The 22534-nt window shown below is 31.7% G+C and overlaps 1 protein-coding gene across 3 annotated transcripts in view; it reads right to left on the bottom strand.

Annotated features, from left to right (window-relative positions):
- LOC145248277 (importin subunit alpha-7-like) overlaps positions 1-22534 on the bottom strand; it is a 115023-nt gene that overhangs the window by 13114 nt on the left and 79375 nt on the right. For 2 of the 3 annotated variants that reach the window (XM_080110146.1, XM_080110147.1), the window contains exons 8-13: positions 22138-22237; positions 18057-18131; positions 17351-17514; positions 13842-13920; positions 9708-9833; positions 6322-6449 (exon numbers count right to left, since the gene is read on the bottom strand). In XM_080110146.1, coding sequence (XP_079966272.1) covers positions 6322-6449; positions 9708-9833; positions 13842-13920; positions 17351-17514; positions 18057-18131; positions 22138-22237 — 672 coding nt within the window. The remainder of the gene's footprint in view (positions 1-6321; positions 6450-9707; positions 9834-13841; positions 13921-17350; positions 17515-18056; positions 18132-22137; positions 22238-22534) is intronic. The other variant, XM_080110148.1, reaches the window with a different exon arrangement.

Below are 22534 nucleotides of genomic sequence, written 5' to 3'. Positions count from 1 at the left end.
ATTTGTAACTGTTAGTTTGTTAATTTTTAGCTCAGGGTCAGGATGCATTTTTCTATGTTGGCAGAAGTGGACACATTTTGTTTTTGTTTGAGAAAAGCTAAAGCCGTTTTTGGTAGCCCAGCTGCTAATTTTGTTGATGCATAGTTGTAGGTGTCGTTCAATAGTGTTTATGTGTTTGGCCTTAAAACTTATCATGAGGTCGTCAACATAGATGGCATAGTTTGTTCCGGAGCTTATGTTATTAGGTATATTGTTTATTTTCACATTAAAAAGTGTGATTGAAAGAATTCCACCTTGAGGAACTCCCAGTTCTTGTTTTTGAGACTTTGATAAGATGTTTCCGAGTCTTACTTGGAAGGTTCTGTCACTCAGATAGTTTTTGATAAATGTTGGCATTCTGCCTTTTAGACCTAGTTAATTCAGGTCTTTTAATATTCCGTACTTTCAAGTGGTATCAAAGGCTTTTTAAATGTCAAAGAAAACTGTTACCACATGTTCTTTGAGGATGAAGGCTTCTCTAATATAGGTTTCCAAATTTATAATGTGGTTAATAGGGCTTCTGCCCTTTTGGAAGCCTGCTTGGTGTTCAGAGATTAGGTGATTTATTTCTAGATACCAGGTTAGTTTTCTATTGATCATTCGCTCGAGGGTTTTGCAGATGCAGCTTGTAAGTGCAATGGGACGGGAGTTTATTGCATCTGAGGGTCTTTTGAAGGTTTAGGTATGGGAATTATAATGGCGTGTCAGGGAATGTTTCATTGATCCAGATATCATTGAAAATTTTGAGGTATTCTTTTCATTTCATTGGCAATCCTTTTAGGAAGACGGGGATTTCATCGAGTCCGGCTGTTGAATTATGGGTGTTTTTGAGAGATTCTTCTAATTCGTACGTAGTAAGGATTTGATTGTAGTATTCACTGTTATCTGAGTGGAATCGGATTTGTTGTTGCTCTGCTTGGTGTTTGTTGACTTGGAATTCTTTGTTCCTATTAGTTGGTGAGGAGTTTTTGGCAAAGTTCTCTAAGATTTCAGCTATTTTTTCTTTGTTAGTGATTTTGATATTGTTTGTATGGAGGAGATGTTTAGTAGCTTGTTTAATGTATTTCCCAGTAATTTTGTTTATCATGTTCTCTACTTCCTTAGGCTTGGTGTTTGAATTTAGTTGGCTAACATAAGTTTGCCATGTTGATTGCTTAGCTTGCTTAATGGCTCTATTTTGTAATTTTCTAGATTTTCTTTAGTTGGTTGGCTATTAAATTTTCTGAGTGCTGTTCGTCTGGCTCTGAGCGCTTCTTTGCAATCTTTATTATACCAAGGCTTGTTGTATCTTGTTGATGGGGAGCTTTTAGGAATAGTTTTCTCAGCTATAATATTTAGTGTTGGTGAAGTGGACGATGTCATCTTTTCTTGAATTAGCTTCTTGCACTAAGTCTGTGTGGCACATTTTTTAAAAATCTTCCCAGTTGGCCTTATGCAAGTTCTATCGGGGTGTTTTGGTGTCGTTCTCTGGTTCTTGACCTTCTAGGATGATCGGCAAGTGATCACTCACACAGGTGTCATGATGTACTTTCCATTTATATTCTGTGAAGATGCTGGGTTCAGATATAGTGAGGTCAATAGCCGAGAGTGTTCCAGAGCTAGGGTGAAGATAGGTGTTTGTTCCGTTGTTAAACAGACATAGTTGGTTTTCATCTAGAAAATTTTTGATAATTTTACCTCTTCTGCTTGTTTGTTTCCCCACAGTTCATTGTGGCTATAAAGTCACCCATGAGGATAAAAGGTTTAGGAAGTTGTTGGATCAATAAGTTCAAGTCTGTTTTATTTAAGTTTTCATTAGGTGGCAGATTGTTAGTGGTTTTCTTAGACCGATGGTTACTGCAACGGCTTGTAGTGTTGTATTCAGTTTGGTTTCGCTTTGAATAACATTATTGTTAATTAGAATGGATACTCCCCCGGAAGCTCTGTTTCCTTGTTAGTGTATATAGTCATAGGTTGTGTATCGTTTGACATGTAGTGTGTTCTGAATTTTCTTATAAATTTCTTGTAGGCATATGACTGCTGGGTGAAAAGAGGCAATGAGAAGGTTCAATTTGTCAAAATTTGTCTTTTCACCTCTAATGTTCCACTGAAGAAATACTGGTTTATAGGTCATTGGTGATGAGGTTATGATCCTCTGTGGTGTTTTTTTTTTCTTTTTAGGTCTTGAAGTTGATTATGGGTTTTAGTATTGGTGTTGATATAAGGTATGGATTAAGTGTAAAGTGTTGAGGGTTTTCAATTAGCTTTGTTTTTTCCTTTTGTTTTGTCTTCTGTTTGGTCTTTTGTTTCATTTTTTTGTTTGGGGATCTGGAACTGGAATTAGTATGGGACCTTATGTCCGTTTTGTTTTGGTTTTTCTTTTGTTTTGACAGTGATCGATGGGGGGGGGGCGTTCTTTATTTAATGTTTCTGTTTGTTGGTTTGGGTATTCTGTTTCCATTTCATCTTCAGTTTGATTTTTAGGGATTGGAGTCCTAGATCTGGAGTTTGAACGGGACCTTAAAACTTTTGTTTTGGTTTTTCTTTTGTTTGGATGGTGTTCGATAGGAAGTTTCTTGTTTTGGGGTTTCTGTTTCTTGACTTGGATATTCAGTCTCCATTTCATCAGGTTCCGAGAATTTAGGGCGATTTCTATCATCACCGCAGTGTGTTTAGCATTCCCGAGTGGGCTATGGGCATTCGTTACACAATCATTGGGAACTGTGGTCAGAAATAGACCTAGAAGTGAGGCATATTGATCTTGCTGATCTGGGAAACGTGTTGGAAATGTAACAGTCTGTAATAGGGAATGAGATATAGGGAACCTAGGTGTTATGCTATAAGCTGTGTGTGTAGGTAGAGAAAATATCTAAGAAAAATGCACAAAGTAGTTTTTGATAGATTGAGTTTCAAAAGTTTTTTTTTTTTTTTTTTTTTTTTTTTTAATTCTTATCACAAAATTTATATTTATATATATATATATATATATATATATATATATATAGAGAGAGAGAGATAACGAAAAAGCACCAACTTTTTGAATGGCAACCACTCTTTAGTTACTTTAAATTTTTAAATTAAAACTACTTGATCAATTGACATGATTTTTGGAATGATATTTTCGTGGTAGCATGGTTCTGTACATGATACAGATTTAAAAAAAAAAAGGTAAAATGTGTGTGTGTGTACATTTTATGTATGTCTTGCAAAGATTTTTTCGCTGGCATTTTCGACGGGGTGACTAGGTCTTAAAACTTTTTATATACGGTCCAAATCATAATATCGAGACTTTTTTCGCCAGGCTTCTTGGGGGTGGGGGGTGGGGGTGGGGGTTACTGTGTCTTAGAACTATTTATATTCCTCCTAGATCATAATATGTAGGATTTGTGAAGGGACGTCGTGTCTAGATTTATTTTGATAGACTTTTTGCACTATTTCACTGTCATGTGTTTGTTTGGCTTTTTAGTATAAATAAAGTGAAATTAATTTGAAGCGAACGTCGTTCTCGGCCTCGTGCCGAGAACGTCTAGAAAGCAATGTAGGGGAAACCCCTTATATCAGACAATTGCTATTCAATTTGGACAATCCCCCTTTTATCTTACAAAATGCTGTGAATTCGTTTTCTCTGCTACTGCTACGGCATGATATCTGACCTAGAAAACCACCTGGGTTTTTAAACGCTAATTTTCAACTCTTTCCAAGTCCCTGGCTTTGTGGTGTCATGCTACATCATCAGACCTCAAGGCTTCGGGTTCGAGCCTACCTCCCTCCCACAACTTTTCACTTTTTGTTAATTTTTTTAATATTTAAACAGGGTTATTACTTTTAGTTTTCATCTAGCCCCCCCCCTCCCACTAACACACATTTTAGTTTTCATCTAGCCCCCCCCCCACCCTCGCACTAACACACACATTTTTTAAATATTGAAACAGGGTTATTTATGCCATTTTTTAAGTTTGCTTTTTTTTTTTTTTTTTTTTTTTTTACTTTTTTTTTCAGATTTATTTTTTTTAAAGTTTTAACAGTTTTGCATCACGCCCATACTTTTGTTTTTCCGATTTTAAGAAATTTTAACATTTTTTAGATTGTTTTTTTTTTAATAATATTTAAACAGGGTTATTACTTCGTTTATTCTTTTGTTTTGATTTACCCCCCTAACACACATACCTCTAAACCCCAAGCAATGCCAGTATTCCCGCTAGTTTATATATATAAAAGGCAAAATGTGCGTGATAGTATGTTTTGCAAAAACTTTCGACACAGGTGACAGATTTTCACGAGATAAGTATATAATACGCCTGCACAAAAGATGCCGGTCCTTGAATTAGTTTAAATATTATAAAAAGCAACCTAGATTTGCTCACGCGCTCATAACACAATGGTTGTTATCTTTAGATTGCAGCTTTGATCCGAGCTTTCAAATAAATTTTTATTTTTACAGTTTTAATATTGAAACATGCCATTTTTCGTGTTCGCTGTTTTTGTTTTTTGATTTTTTTAAGTTTTAACATCGTTTTGCATTACATTCATTTTTATTTGGTTTCTTTCCATCACGTTCACCTTTTTTTTTTTTTCTTCTGATTTTAAGAAATTTTAACACTGTTTGTTTGCATCACGGTTGTTTTTTTTTTGTTTTTTTTTTCCAATTTAAAAAATTTTTTTAAAACTTTTTTTAAATATAATATTTAAACAGGGTTATTGCTTTGCTTCTTTTGTTTTCATTTACCCCCCCCCCCCCCAACACACCTCTAAACACCCGGGCAACGCTGGGTACCCCCGCTAGTCTATTATATAAAAGGCAAAATGGGCACAAGCATTTGTGTATGTCCCCGAAAGGCATTTTGCATTGCCGTTCTTGCGTCGGTTAGATTCCGGGAGACGTTTTCTAATACTTCCTAGATCATAATATCTCAGATTCGCAAACGGACATCGTCTGTTTTTTTTTTTTTGATGGAGTTTTAAAAAATTCTCTCGTTGCAAGTGTTTGTCTTTTTTGTAAACGTGAAAATAATCAAAGCAAACGTAACCGCCTGTCTTCCGGCCGAGTAGTTTCTGTTCTGTAATTTGTCCTTGATCAATATGTAGGAGAAACCCTTCATACTGAGACAATTACTATTTGGATACTATCAGAGTGCCCCCTCTTTTGGGGAGCTGGTTTTCCCCCACATTATAAACGACCTTGTGTCTAATTTGCTTTCCTAGGGAAGCAAATAAATACCATGACAGAAAGCAGAAAACTTAACTGGCCCTTGGCCAGGTTTAAAAGCAACTTTCATTTCTGCGCTGACTCCTATGATTATTTAGTTAATTACCAACTCATTGAATTCACTGTCCTCTTTGGCCTAATGGTTAGCGAGGAAAACTAATTGCCCTACATTTTCGCGTTTGATCTCTATCTTTAAAAAAATTTTTTTATTTCGTTCTTGTGCCAATATCCTCCACTTGGGCAAAAGTTAATTACCAACTCATTTAATTCACTATCCTCTTTTTTTCATGTTTTTCCTCCTTCGCGGTATGGGTTCAAGAATGCCTACTACCACTTTTTTTTTTTTGCTCAACACACACTTCCAAACACCTGGGCAATACCGGGCACCCCTGCTAGTAATAGCTAAATTCAAAATATTAAATTTTAACTAAAACCAATGGTATCTATAAAGATATGTCGCAATAATGAATATATCCTAAAATTATGAAAAATGATAAGATAGAAGTATAATTGTTAATGAAAATGGTTTTCAAAAACAATTAGTGAAAGTTGAGTTTTGCTAAATTGGCCTGAGTTTTTTGAAAAAAAAACTTCCCTTTTTATGATTTGACCTCTCCGGTTTCTTTTTTTGGACCAAATTCAATTTTTGCAACTGAATTAATTTTCTACCATTTTTTTTTTTTTTTTTCAAATTTTTGGATATGTTTATTAATATAACACGACAATTAAGTAAACAATATTGGTTTTACTTGAAATTCAATATTTTGAGTTTTGAATTTCACTATTATGACAAAGCGCCAAAAAGTCTTATAATAAGGGGAGAAATAACTCAAGTCAAACTTTCTAGGTTTTTGCTGTAATACCTATGAATTTCCATTAATCATTTAAAAATGACTTTTTTTAATAAAAATAAAGCTACTTGACTAATTTATGTAATTTTTAGAATATTATGTTTTAATTGTCACAGTATGTACATTAGATTTTTATTTTTTTAATAATAAAAGGGAAATTCTGAACAAAAACATTATTTTTGAGAAAGTTACATGATTTTTAAAACATCTTTTAGCACAATCCTATATATTTAGCAAAGTCGTTACCGTATTTGCTCTGGAGAACCACCAGACGTAGCATTCGTTATGGCCCAGGCAGCTTCTTTTCTAGTCTTGAATTCTGCTTTGCCCAGAATTTCAATTAAGACTGGAAATATGTTTGCATCAATCACAGCCTGAATAAAGAAAAGGAAAAAATTATAGAAAGATAACTTTAAACGATAAAAACTTTAAACGATAAAAACTTTAAACGATAAAAACTTTAAACGATAAAAACTTTAAACGATAAAAACTTTAAACGATAAAAACTTTAAACGATAAAAACTTTAAACGATAAAAACTTTAAAATATTGCAGGCTTAGAAGAGTAAATCAGGAGAGTTTAATATACAACATTGTCAGTGTATGATATTAAAAAAAATAGTTTTGTTAATATTGTAATATGGCGATATGAGTTTAAGAAATTTTGAAGAGGACAGGCTAGGCCAAAATAAAGTTATCTAGTATGTTTAGAGTTGGTTATATCCCCATCAATAATTGTGTGACCACTTAGCATAAAGCATTACACCTCATTAAGAGAATTTGGTAGTATCTAATATAAACATGGATAGAATTTCCTTATTTTTGTGGCAAGAAGAGGGCATATCAATATGGTCTCATTTTTGTACAAACAGAAAAACTAATTTAAGATAAGAATTTCAGCAGCGTGGTAACATGAAAAAACTATGTCAAAGAGTTGTAACTCAAAACAAGGTACGTGTCCTTTCCTGGTATTCCTTGTGTTTAAAAACTGTCAAGTGTTGTCTGATTTTATCAGTGTAAACACTCGCACACACAGATGAACACTGATATATATATATATATATATATATACACACACACGCACACACACTAGACGATACAAGCCGCGATGAAGAGTTAACAGACTCTGCAAGAGTTAATATAATTTATTTAAATACTATACGTTACTGTGTTTGTCGGGAATAACCGGATTTTATCAACTTGGTTATCCAGGAAATCTGATCACGACAGAAAGATATGTCAGTCTCGCTTGATGTTGAAGGTTTTGAAACCCATTTTTTATAAAACCTTTAACACCAAGCAGAACTGACAAAGTTTGAACACAGAAACCATAGTGCATGATGACTAGCCATTTCTCGACTTGCATTCTTCAAACCATGTTGTGTTCTTCCACGTGCTTGTTAGCTCTTTGTAGATTTTTTGCCAGTAGGAATCATTAAGGCAATAGACATCCAATTTTAACCTTTTTGCACTTTTCTATAACTTTTTGATCGTTGCTCACATTTTTATTAGTTTATTGTTGGTGCAAGTATTTGATAATTATTTTTTAAATTGGTTTTACATTTGTATATAAAATTTTGGTATCATGTATAAATCTTTGAGCTTTACTCAATTTTTAATTTCCATCCAACAGAAAACAAGCGTTTTCTTTTTGCTAATGTCATTTGTTCTTCGTATTGTTTGGATACTTCGGATGACGGTTCTCATTTTGACTTATTTTCACAACGTCTCGGTCAATGTGACCTTCAACCTTCTTCACTTGCTAAACTCCAAAACCTTTCTGTCAAACTTTGGAATCTGCACAGATTTTGAACGGAACACTTTATTTTAATCCATGGGGGTACAATGCTCTGAAGACTGCGTAAAAAATTTGAGTTTGACAAGATACACCTGAAGGAGGTCAAAGACAACATTGAGGTTAAAAGATGAGAACAGTAGTCAAAAGAATCCAAACAATACAAATAATTAATCCTCATCTCCAAAAATTCAGAAACGTTATTGGTTCTGTATCAGTTAAATTTTTTTTTTTTTTGTGTGAAAAGCAAGACATGTCTGGATAGTTTTAAGTATTCCTTGTCAAACTGGTTTGTAGAATCTATGAGTAAATGATATTGGTATATCTTGAGTTAATCTGAAACATCATTTGTTTTTTAATCATATTGGTATTTTCTCCAAGAGTTGAGTGCAATGATATTTAGATGCAGGTGTGCACAAAAAAAAAAAAAACAAGTTAAAAACAGTATTTTTCACATTGTTAATTTAAGCACGGAAATAGAAAAATTCTATAAGAAAAAAAAAAAAAAAAAAAAAAAATAGAGTTAAGATAGGTCATGGACAGAAGACCAAAATTAGATGTAACAAAGAGATATCTTTCTTTTTAGCTTGTTAACTGTGTTGCCTTTTTTGTAGCCCGTCTTCATTTGTCAAGGCAGCAGGTAAAGGGAATCTCATGTAATGTGTAAAAGAATAACAACAGAAGATCATATCACAACTGAGCAAAAGATGATGGCATTTTTATTTTTAGTTATATTATTGCAGCTGCGAGGCAAGTTTAGGTGTATATTATCACCACAACCACTTTTACGAGACGCTACTACCCAACAGACCAATTACTTACATGTCAAACAGATGAACTGTTAAGTTTTTCAACAAAGATAACTGACAATCTGTGGGAATCAAAGAAATTCTTCATGCTATGTTACCTTTGGTGTGTGTGTTTGGGGTCTGTATTTTCAAAAATGATTGGAAAATATCCGCTCCAACATTTAATCCATGTATGTGGTGCGATCCTATGGAGTCATGTCTTTTGCTGTATATGATTCTGTTGCTGGATGCAAGTATTCGTTATATTGTAAAAAGCAAAGGTTGGTCAATGAAATTTTATTTATAATTTGGCCTTTTTTTGTTTGCTTCCCCATATTTTATGTTGACAGCTGAAATCTAATAAAATTAGTGTTATTTTATTAAATGGTCAATCTATCATCAGATGATGAGATTTGACATAAATGGAAGAAAGTTCGAGGCATCTTCATAGGGCAATGCCGACAAAGCTGCTCAGGCACTTTTGGCAGGTTATAGCGCCCCTCTGGAGTGCTGACTTTTCAATCCCACTTTCCAACTCTGGTGTCTAAGTTCTTGTAGTGGGAGAAAACTTAATCACTCCATATAAATGGAAGAAATGATTGTTTTGTGTAATAATGTCGCCATAGTAATTGCCTTCATGTTTATGTCCAGAAAGATCTAAATCTGTAAAATTTTGTTTATTGGCGATTATCAATATTCTACCTAATGTTCTGTCCGTATTCTTATAGGAAGTGGTAGAGGTGAAGGAGATACCAATGCCGACTAAGGACAAGGATGTGCCAAGTTGAAATTCTGCGAGTTTGATAGAACCACAACCTAATTTGCTATAGACGTTGCTAAAGTACCTTAATTTTAGAATCGCATTATTATTTTCCTATAGAATAAGTCTTACAACATTTAGACGCAGGTGTGTAAAAATAATTTTAAAATCGAGTCAGACAATTGATTCATATGAATAAAAAAAATCTTATTTGATTTACATTTTTTTTTTTTGCAAACTGATTGTCAAAACTTTAACATGCACAGCACACAGCCAATTGCAGTATTTACCTGTATTTGCATTCGATTTCCAGCCGTGATATTCGATATTGTCCAACAAGCTTCTTTTCTGACCGTTTCTTTTGAACTACTCAAAAGAAGCAGCAAGGATGGTAAAGCAGAGCAGTTTAACATTACCTGGGGGAGGAAAAAAAATTGTAATGTGAAACCCTTTCAAGCAAATGAGAATATTTAAAAGAATTAGCTTGTTCCATTTAAAAACGGAAAAACAAAATTTTGAATCGACAAAAAAGACGATCTACCTAATAGAAACGAAATAAACAGATTTGCTCATGTAATAATGATTCAGAAACAATTACCGATTTCAATTAAACTTTTTAATATTTAATTTGAAATTTGTCGCTTTTGTTTTAATTTTCAAATTACTGTATAACCCATAAGTAATGTCCACATATTTTTACAAACAACAAAAAGATACATTGGGAGTGGCATATATGATTAGATTTTTCTAAATATTTTTTCTTAAACGTTTTCCTTGTAATTGATTGAAAATTGTGGGGCAATTAAATATTTAATCTCCCTATTTTGCATTAGATTGTAATTAGCTAATGATATTTGAATTAAAAAAAAAAAAAAGAAAAAAAAAAAGACATTTGAATTAAAAAAAAAAGGAAAAGACATTTGAATTAAAAAAAAGAAAAAGACATTTGAATTAAAAAAAAAGAAAAAGACATTTGAATTAAAAAAAAAAGAAAAAGACATTTGAATTAAAAAAAAAAAAGAAAAAGACATTTGAATTAAAAAAAAAAAAAAAAGACATTTGAATTTAAAATAAATATTTGAATTAAAAAAAAAAATATTTGAATTAAAAAAAAAATTTTCATTTTAAAAACAATATTTGAATTTTTTCGTAAACAATTGAAAATATCTATATATTAATATGCTTGTCCGTACGGTGTCATGTCATCATCATCATCGCAAACATTAATTAATGTGAATTATCTCCCTTTATTGTTCAATCTTTATTAGTTAAAAATCATTAAACACTTTTATTTCCCAAAACTTCCCGAACAAACAAAAAAAAAATATATAAACTGTCTATTTATGGTTCTGGATTATTTTAAAGACAATTATGCATAGAAGGTATCGTTCCACAGTTTAAATAGTATAGTGTTTTACTTACATTTTTAACGATGTCTTCTTTTTATTATTATAGTGTAATACGGAACGCTTATTCTATTTTATTCAGTAATAAATATATTTTTTACATTTAACGTTAGGAGTTCGTTTTTTTTTTTTTTTTTTTTTTTTTTTTTTTTTTTTACTGTGCCACTTTATCTTTTTTATTATTTTTATTTACTTTTGAGTGAGCCTTACATAACAAAAAATATGTTTAGAAATAAATGTTACAAAAGTCAAGAATGACTTTATGAAATAAATCGGGTTTTCACCAAAGTCACCATTCGCAAATACACTGAGTAACACAGAGTCAAAACATATTTTACGTCTTGTTCTGTTTTGTTTTTGTTTTACGGCATATCAATCCATTTTCGTGTTATTTAATGCCGAATCGAGTAATTTTGTAACATTTATACATCTTCACGTTGTTTACATAGTTATTATGTTTTGTTCGTTTTATTTTGCTTCTTTTACAGGCAGTCATTATCTTCTAATGATCACCGACAGGGCATACATATTTAAATACTATAAAAAGTGGACACAACAATTTTTTTTTTAATATGAAATTAAACACTGTTTCATTACTTACGATTTAATTTATTTAAAGAAATATTTATTTCCTATTTAAAGATTTTCAGTATATTTTATTTAACTGAAGAAATATTTATTGTTCATTCATATATTTTTTCCATTATTTTTATTACATTGTTAGGTGAAGTTTCAGAATAGTTAACACCTCCTCCCCATATTAAGAATGGCTTTCAGTATGATTCTTACAATAGCGGTATCAAAGTTTTTTTTTCTTTCTTATTTTAAAACAAATTATAAAAAAAAGATGCAAGACCATTAATTTTTTTTTTCATTAAATCGCTATTTAGGTGAAGGTTCAAAATAGTTAACCCTTCTCCCCATAACCGTTTTTTATGCAGTAAAATACTTTGTTTCAATAATTATGGTTTAAATAAATATTTATTCCTTATTTAAAGATTTTCAGTATATTTTATTTAACTGAAGAAATATTTATTGTTCATACATATATTTTTCCCTTATTTTTTTTTTTACATTGTTAGGTGAAGTTTCAGAATAGTTAACCCCCTCTCCATATCAAGAATGGCTTTCAGCATGATTCTTACACTAGTGCTATCAAAGTTTATTAATTTTTCTTATTTAACAAAAATTATAAAAAAGATACAAGAACATTTTAAACATATTTTTCATTAAATCGTTATTTAGGTGAAGGTTTAGAATAGTCAAACCCTCTCTCCTTATTAAGAATGGCATTTTTTGTTATTTCAGCGTGATGCTTACATTTTTCTTAGTATAAAAAAAAGATACAAGACAACGTTAAGCTTTTTTTTTTTTTTTATTAAAATGTTAAATCAAAGTTCGGAATAACTTTTACTTTATAGTCAATTAGCCAGCTGTATTAAAATGTTTTAGCATTTAATACCTAATAAGGTTTTCGCTTCAATTGCCACATTGTAGTGGTCTGTATTTTTGAGATGAGGTGTTTCATTTATTGAGATTGTCGGACTGACTTCCTCATCTTGATTGTTATAGTCACAACGTTCGGCCATTTTGCCCTCCGGCCTTCATCAGGTGTTTTGTGTCCTAGTGACATATGGCCGAGTGGTCCTAGACGTTGTATCAAAGTTTACAGTTACCCAAAGGTGCTGAGTTCAATCCTGAACGAAGGCAGTGAAAAGTAACATTCAAAACAGAGAATCAGCAACTATGTCCCAGAGCCTAGCTGGAGTCCGAACACGGTACCCCCGTAATAATAATAAAGGGTTGGGTTCGAGACTCCTAACAAACGGTTCCTCAGTTCGATACAAAACACCTGATGAAGGCCGGAGGGCAAAACGGCCGAAATGCTGTGTCTATAACAACCAAGATGAGGAAGTCAGTCCGACAATCTCAATCAAGGAATCTCTTACTGATGTGTTTTAAAAGATTTTAACTACCGTGGAATTTCCACGGGTCCTGCTAGTTAGTATTATGTGATGTAAGATGGTGTAGGAACAGAATAGTTAAAGCCCTGTTCCACATAAGAATGAATTTCTAAATGTTCCAAGTTCATACAGATTTTCAGTGTCCATTTTCAAAGACTTTTCAAGGCCTTCTGTACACAAAATTGAAGTTTCCAAAACAAAATTTGATATATAAACAATGATATAAACCAAAACCACTTGATTGACAACAGGAAAAGTCATTTTCATTTACATACAAAACAATATACCTGCCAACAATCATATTTATATTCTCTGACCTACTTATATTTGGCCAACCAAGCGCTATTATGTTATTTTTCCCCTTTTGTAGACTTGCGTTCATTTTACTTTTAAATTTCCAATATTGTGGATACAAGACTTAAGTCCCTTTAAAAACTACCTAATGTTATATAGAAAACATCAGATAGTTTCATAAGGGACGTAACTCTTGTATCCACAATACAATGTCATTTCAGAGCAATGTATTATTTCGATTTTATTTTCAATATTTAAAATTTGTTAAATAATTTAATATTTCGATTTTATTTTTTAATATTGCAAATTTTTACTGGTCATAAAGAATGATTTTCAAGACCGTTTCCATATTTTCAAGGATTTTTCAAGGCAAAAATAAAAATTCAAGGATTTTTCAAGCTTTTGCGAACCCTGATGCTACTATTTAGAAAACCATTCTTAACATGAGGAAATTTGAGGGGAAGGGCTTTGTTAACCATTCTGTGTCGTCTATCAAAGGTTTATATTTGTATCCTAATTATAAAATTTGGTTGACTATTGCTGTCAACAGATGCGTAGTAGATGGATTCGTTTTAGAAAAAGATATAGATAAGAGTACTACTACTAATAATGACAAATTTATAGATTAACATCCTCAGCACAGAGGACTGTAATAGGTTTACTTGTAAAGAACACAAAAATATAATGGATTGAGAAACGAATCGGATGAAAACTAAAAATAACGATTAGTCGAGATAGAAAAAAGTCAATTATTTCTTACCTGTGTTTGATAATCATCTCCAGTTACAATATTGCCAACGACTCTCAGAGCTGCAGAAACTACACAAAGATTGGAATATCTGAGAAAAAGAAAATATCAAAACCTAAAAGGGGTAAATAACAAAAGCAATTGTTACTATCAAAATAAAATAACTTAATTACTTTTCAGACTTTTGAACAGCAAGTTTTTAATTTTTTATTTTTATTTTTTTTTATTTTATTTTTTTTTTTTTAAATAATCGAAGGATTTTGCTTGATCAAAAGAAATTAAGACTATGAAGTCTTATTCCACACACATCTTCATATAATGTTCGGATTGAATCTTCCTGAAGTTCTCAGATCTAAACATGTTTTTAAGTCTTAGTCAACTTGTCTCCATCTTCTATCATGTTCATTGCAAGAAAATATTTTGTATAGGTTTCTTGGGAAGATTATTGCAACAGAGAAATTTAAATTAAAAGTTGTGTCATGACTTTCTTTGTGTTTCTGTTTCTTTCTCTCTTATACCTAAGTAACATTTTTTCAAATTTAATATTAATCTAATATTTAAATAAACAAACAATAAGAACTGGAATTTTATCTCTTATGTATAACTTTAAAATTGTGCGGAAAAAAAAAAGGTTTGCTATTGTAAATCTATGAAAATATTTTAAAAATGCAATGAACGCATTCACCAAACATCAAACATAGAATGGCTATTGTAAAAAGCAAATATTAATTTTTTTTTTTTTTTTTTACTCCAAAATCTGAAAAGTGAAGGATAGGGGACAAAAGCGTGGCTACGGAGAAAAAAGGCCGATGCATATGACAGCGTAACGTCACTTCCTAATTAAGTTGTAGGTATAGACAGCTTCCGGTATTCAACCACGTGGTCATGCTGACAGGCATAAAAATATGGCTACCAATATGTGTTACCGATTGTCCATGTATGTTCTAAAGAAAAAGAACAATTCTCCATTCGGAAAATAATTATTATAATTGCACATTTGGGATAATTTTAATCAAAATATCGTAAGTGAATTTGTGTTTGAACTTTTATTTTTATTGGAGAAAGTCGAATATTTCATTTTATTGATTTTTTTTTATTTCTTTTTATGCAAAACAAACAATTTTTGAGTTTGTATTACTGTACACATAGATTCGAAAAAGTTGTCGAAAAACAAATATATAACAAATAAATGTTATCAAAAGCAAGATAAATTACTTTTCTACCAAACTGGATATATTTTTCGTGTTTTTATTCAATGTAACATGTTTATTCAGCTCAAAAAACATACATTGTTTACCGATGTATTGGAAAATTCAAAATGGCGCCCGACTCTCTCTTTAACACAGTAAGTTCGGGAAAAGGTGTTATAAATAATAAACTAGACAAAATACTATTAAAAAAAACACCGAATATATCAACCTATGTGACGGTAATATATACTGAGCGAGTTTCTAACAGTATTTTTTCTAGTTTTATATTTATAGCACCTTTTTCCAAACTTACCGTGTTAAAGAGAGAGTCGGGCGCCATTTTAAATTTACCGATACATCGGTAAACACAGTATGTTTTTGAGCTGAATAAACATGTTACATTAAATAAAAACACTGAAAACATATCCAGTTAGGTAGAAAAGTAACTTATCTTGCCTTTGATAACATTTGTTATATATTTGTTTTTTTTGACAACTTTTTCGAATATGTGTACAATACAAACCCTAATTAATATTGAATATATAATAAATAATATTTTTCAGTCCATTCTTTTAATAATAAATAAAACTTTTCACTGAGTATTTTCAAATATTTTAAAGTAAGCATTTTTCAAGGCGGTGTTTTTTTTTTTTTTTTTTTTTTAATGATTGGTGAATTATCAATATTTTAGCACGGGGCGCAATTCATTTCTTTGAAATATATTTAAAACTTCAATTTTTTGTTTTTTTATAACATTTTAACTAAATAATTTACATAACGAGTTTGTTTTACTGTACACAGATTCGAAAAAGTTGTCAAAAAACAAATATATAACAAATAAATGTTATCAAAGGCAAGATAAGTTACAAACATGCTGACATTTCTTTTTAAAATATATTGATAAACATTGTATGATTTTCGAAGCGATTACACGTTTTAAAGTGAGTAAAACCACTAAAAACCTTCCCAGATAGGTAGAAGAGTAACTTATCTTTCCTTTGATAACATTTATTTGTGATATATTAGGTGTACAGTAATACAAACCTAAAATTTTAACTTGAAAATATTTAAAATACACGTGAGTATACTGCACAAGCACCCTTATTATTATAATAATAGTAATAAAAAAAACTGGTGTAGATGACATTGACTGGTGCCACACCACACCAACTAGTTGTGAAGGGTCAGGGAGGATGGAAAGACCGAGGTGAGAGAGTACCGACCAAATCTCCACTGGAAGTGTGCAGTTCAAATCTGGTACCTTGGGGAGGCATTTTGTCACCCAAACCCCAGGAAACACCAATGGCCGATGCCAACAAGAAATCAGTGACAACAGCTGTTGCGATAACATGCAATCATCTTCACAAGTGGTCAAAAGGTGAAGAACACTAGAAATCTGGGGAGACTTGTCACTTGGTCTCCAGGAAACACCACAGATTACTGCCAGTGAGCAATCACTGATCATGGCTTGTGAGACAACTAATATGCTACACATTTTGATGAAAAACATGGGGGAAAAAAAATGGACATAGAACAGAAAACCAAAACTTTAAATATAATTTCTGTATTTAAAGTAATAGTTATTTAAATATTTCAACATATAATCTTGTGGAGAAAATCCAGCTTCCCAATAAGGGGCACTCTGGATAGGAACAAAAATAATCTCAGTCATGAAAGATTTCTCCTCCACCGACCGAAGACAGAAACGGTAAAGTGTAAAATCAAAACAGATACTACACTGATCTTGTTACGAAGGCCAAAAAATATTTATTTAATGTTTCTTTGTTTGTTCCCTAAATTCATAATTCAGTTTTATCAGTATTAAATTGTATATTGCTTTAAAATTACTTAATTTTACATAGATAATATTTATATTTTATATTGAATAAAGTTCAGTTTAAGTAGTAATCGAACTGTGTTTCCTTTTTCTTTTTAAAAATGTTTTATTGCTCTTTTTCAAATGGCCCTCGTATAGTACTGACAGTCTGACAAATCTTACCTACATTGCCTTCAGACAGTTTTCAGTTAACAGGCCTTCTTTAAGTCACTTTCAAAATAATTTGGTTGATAATCTCCACCTTCCTAAATAATGGAGATTTGATAATCAAAACTGAATAATATTTGAAAGAAATATGCTGGTAAATGACACTGTTCATCTAAGTGTAGACAAATATAAGCAATGTTATTTAACATCTTCCCTTTTCATATTTTATTAAGACACCCAAAAGCTCCATTATAGTATGAATTCGTTTCAAGTATTTATTTACAGCAGATCAACGTTATTTATATTTCACACGTTTTCATTTAAAAAAAAAAAAAAAATTTACTTACACTAAAAGTTCAACCAATCTTCGGCAAACACCTGAATCAATGACTGCTTGAATTTTTTCATTTGGGCCATCTGACAAATAAGAAAGGGCCCAACATGCATCAGCAAGGACATCTTTATCAGCGTGATAGAGTAAACGAGCTAGCACAGGTAAAGCTGGAGACACCTGGAACAAAGAAAAGATTAAACGCCACTCTTTCAGAATCAAATGATCCTCAGATATTCATCACAAAACATGCACGGCACACATGGTTTGTTGCCAATGATGGTTAGTATGGATATGAAAAGGAATAAAGCATGGTGTTATCAACAAATGTTTATATAATATGCCAGCGGCTAAAGAAGAGAGTAAGAGGCAAGAAAAGGGAAGTTGCGACAAAGGAGGGAGAGCATCAAGAGAGAGGGGGGTGGCATCAAAGATAGCGACAGAAATAGAAAGGCCATCAAAGACAGTGATAGAGATAAAAAAGGGGGAGGGATCGACAAAAAAGAGGTCTGGTAAGAAGATAGATATGAAACGGATTTAAATATAGACTAAAAAATAAATAAATAAATAAAAAATCAATTCTATTCATTTTGTTGCGTCATACTGAAGTCTGGATTTAGTTTTAGGAATTGTTTGACACTGGTTCAGAATGACAGCCTTTTGCCATTCGTTAAAATATGACTGGTAACAGTTTGATGTAGAAAAAGGGGTTTCCAAATTACCTCTACAGATCTCGTGGAAAGAGGATCTAAAGCCGAAATGTACTCATCTACCATTTTCTTCTTGCTACCGTGTTTCTGGCCAACAAAAGAAAAATAATATAGGAATTTCTTTTCTAAATCATTATTTGGGGATTAATACAGTAATAAAAAACAAAAAAAAAGAAAAAAAAAAAAAGAAAAGGTTTCAGCTACTTCAAATAAACTAAATTCCAGATAGAGTTAGGCATTAAATTTTTTTTTTTTTTATTAACATTTATAATTGTTGCACTTTCAAAAAATAAATAAATAAATAAATAAAAATAAATAAAAAATAAATAAATTTTAATACAAACATCAAGGAAAAAATAATATTCCTTATGCAATAGAAAATATATAAAATCAACAATTGAAAATATCTTCTGTAAACTTATATAATTTAAATTATATTGAGCTGAGGACAGATAATTTGCATCATTTGGATTGTGAAACCAAGTGTGCCCCTGCTTAACAACTCACAGACCTCAACTTTTTTTTTTTTTTTTTTTTTTTTTTTTACAGGAAAGTCACTACTTACAAGGCCCATGGCCACTCAAGGATAAGGTTTGATGCATATATGATGAAAATTGGGTAGAAATTGATTATTTAAAGGGACAAGTCAACAAGAATTTGTTTACATTAGACTTAAAGATCATATTATAGTGAGTCGATAAAGCAGACTAGCTGATACAAAAGGTAATGAAACTTATAAATATTTCCATTATAATCATATTAGGTTTATTAGTTGCTGGCATGTGTTGGGCAGCTTTAAGTAGACTTCATAACTTACCTCTGATCAGATATTATATCTCCTCATGTCTATTTTTATCTCTTTCATATTTTCCTTGGCTTTCCCCTGTAAACTGAATCTGCTACTTCAAGTATTTCACATTTATTAACCCCAAAACTCTCATTCGCTTAACATGGCTATACTATTGTAACAGCATATATGGCATGTGTGTGGGGAAAAGCAGCAGCCATCTTAGCACATATGCAAATTAAGCAAGGGCGCATGCGCTGGCATCATGGGAAGGAGCAAAAGAGAACAGCATGTGGTCAAGACATAAGAGAAGCAAAGTGTGTGCCAGGGACGTTAAACGTGTGAAGTCGAAGGCAAGAAAGTGCTGGCTAGTGTTAACGTGAGGTGGTGGGAGAAACATTTAAAAATCATATTACATGGCAGAGCATTGTAAACAACGTGTGTGCGAAAACACTTTTGAAAGATAATGAAATGAGTTAATGTTGGAAAAATCACAAATGTATTTCATTTGCACAAAAAAAAAAAAAAAAAATTTTTTTAATTTTCCTTTTTTGTTTGTTCCTTTGCGACGATACCAGACGTGTGATCCGAATATCAAAGTTTCCTGGTCTGCACACATCTCCCTATATTGTCCAGATTTAATCTCCCTCTGAGGTCATCAGATCTAAGCCTCTAACAGTATATAGCGGCTGTATGCAAATGCTGATTTGTGTGCGAAGTGACGTCACCTTAAGGAAAATGAAAAACCTAAAAAGAATGTGTGCATAGATTGACAATGTCGTTTGAGAACACAGAGGTCAAAGAGAAGGAGCACGATCACATTTTATTCGGGGAAAATACTTGGAAATTGATGCCGTTACAAAACATGTCCTTGGCCCATCAGCTAGGTTTCACTTCTATACATCACACTGCATGCCAGGTAGATTTTTTATTTTGGTTGACAGTGGTGACACTGCTGATTAGTAACGGCACAACTTCTGCCATTAACTCCTCATTCTTGCAATCACACTCGCACCAGCTTCAATGATATCATCACAGTAACAAAACTTTGGCAATCTCAATAGCTTTGCCATACAGTTGCACTTTCTCCATCTCCTCCATTATCTTACACATGTGCGTTATCCGTTCTTTACTTACAAATAATTCTAATGCACTTCCCATTGTGTACCTAATATTTCTTAGTACCACACAAAAAAAAAAATAAAATAAAATAAATAAAATAAAAATCCAATTGTATCCACAAACTGAGCAGGGAAACTTCTTTTTGAGAGTTTGTTAACACTACAACTGCGCATTGGTAACATTTTACTTTCTGTAGAATTCTTTCAAGTCTTTAACAAGTTCTGATTACAATAAAAAAAACAAAAAAAAAAAAAACTTTCTCCATATTGTATGAAGTATTCTCAGTTTTGCCACAAAAAGATTAACTTAAAAACAATCTGTTCAAGAAATTCTGCATGTTTACTGTTAGAAAAGACTCAGATCCATACATCAAATTTGGAAGATGCCAGACTTCATTGGCTACAACATAGGCCAAGTAAGTTTCTATGATGAACAATACCAAAGTTATCAGCCAAAGTGCCATCTTTTTGATGATCCAAACACCCCAAAATTAAGTTAAGTTTAAGTTGGACCATGACTGATATTTTAACAGTTTTGTGACAATTGGTTAAGCGATGTGGCTGCTAGCCATTATACAGTGTGACATACTTGATTAAAAACAGATATTCAAAAGAAAAATTTGTTTATTTGATATTATTTAATCACGTAACTACTATAAACAATTCATTGAACACAAGTTGCTATTTTTATTCATAGCTTAGAAAAGGGGGTGTATACATGTTCATACATTTCCCAATGTTATATCAGAGCCTGGTTTTTGTGCCAAACAGTTGAATGGCTCTTGATAACTTTAATGTTATGAAAGGGTAAAATCGCTAAAGTTTCAGAACCTCGTTAATAGGTAAAGTATTTATGAATGGAACAAAAATTAAATGGTGTTTAGTTGGGTTTTTTTTTTACTGCATATCAACTCTTTTGGAATTATTTAATGATGAATCCAGTAATTTAGGAAAAGTTTCTGTTTCAAGTTCTTTATATCCTCAAATATCATTCATAGTGTTTGATTTGATTGTTTGGTAGAAGAAAATTGTTTTTGCTTTGGCAAAACATGGAGTTTTGTAAAGGGAAGTGGGCATAAGTTCTGACTAACGACCAACCTAAGAACTAGAAATCATTCTAAGCGAAACACAATCATTCTATGCCAAAAAGATTTGTGTGCAAATAACTGCAATGTGTTGACAGGATTTTCAGCTTAGCAGAGCAGATTTCTTATCCCAACTGTGGAATAAAATAAATACCAAGAGGCTGCTTCCTGACCGACTGCAGCATGGTCGTCTTAAAGTCTGATGTAAACAAATACTGGTTGAGCTGTCCTTTGATAATCAATTGCTTTTAAGTAATTTTCTGTCCATTCCAACCAATTGTTTTCAATTCTCACATGGTGGCTTCCATTGTCCAACTGGAAATCTCCAACATTTATCCTCAAGTGGCAATCAAGACTTATTACCTCCTTACAAGACAATTTATTCTGGTTCTTCTTGATATATTCTTTGCAAAGTACTGAAAATATGATTCTACATCACAGACTTATTCTATAGAAAATTAAAATTTCAACATGGCAAAAAATATATAAGTATATGTATTAGTTACAGTATAGTGCCAGTATTTCAACAAATGGATATTAACTTTGAGATCGACTTTTCAGTCCTAAATAATTATAATAATAAAAAAATGCTCAACTCAAAGTGTCTGTTCATGGTATATTTGACCAAGCAATAAAACAAAAACAAAGGTTTCACAAACTGAAAATTGATCTGAATAAAAACATTGAAATAAACTAAGTTCATTTCTTAATCTTTGGTTTGATTTCATCACATTTTATGTTTTGTCATGATATTTTCAAGTGGTGTTGGTTATATATAAAAACAAAAAATAGTTAAAACAAAAACCTCTGGTCTAAAGAATTATTTTTCCAACCATACAATTTTAGAGAAAGAAAGAGAAAAGTTCATATCTTTCTCAAGGTGGTTCAAATGAACACAAACCATTTTCATACACTTATTTTATCGTTTCACAGGTAAGAAGAACAAAATAAAAATTTTTTTCAAGATTTTAATCCAAGAATAAAAAAAAAAAAAAAAAGAAAAAAAAAAAAAGAAAGATATTTTGTTTCTGGAAATAAAAAAAAAAACTTGATTCACCTGAGAAAAGTTGTTGGAAGGAATAAGAAAATAGAAAACTCACTTTTGTAAAATCTGGAGGTGGATTTTTACCTCTGCACAAATTGGAAAGACACCAAACAGCATTTCTTGTCATAGATAAACTTGTAATTTTGCTCAATAATCTAAAATGGATAGAAAAAAAAATACTTTAAAAATACTGTAACAAAACTTATTAATATCAAACATTTCCTCTAGGTTGAGTTGATGTATTCGTATGCATGTTTTGATGGGTGGGTGTCAATCTGCGTGGCAGGATTGGGTTAGGTTACATTAATATAATGCATATTGGGTCGATTGGTGTGCATGGGGATGTCAGGATGGTCACTTATAAGCCCTCAAGCAACCATATTGTTGCACATAATTTAGCAACAAGAATATTTGGGATGTTCAGAGGATAACAGGAGGATACAACTGTAGAA

Source organism: Euprymna scolopes, chromosome 26 (genome assembly GCF_053919585.1).
Source record: "Euprymna scolopes isolate OS-2025 chromosome 26, ASM5391958v1, whole genome shotgun sequence".
Lineage (NCBI taxonomy): Eukaryota > Metazoa > Mollusca > Cephalopoda > Sepiida > Sepiolidae > Euprymna > Euprymna scolopes.
Note: the sequence above shows the minus strand (reverse complement) of the source record. Positions and strands in the feature narration are given on the sequence as shown.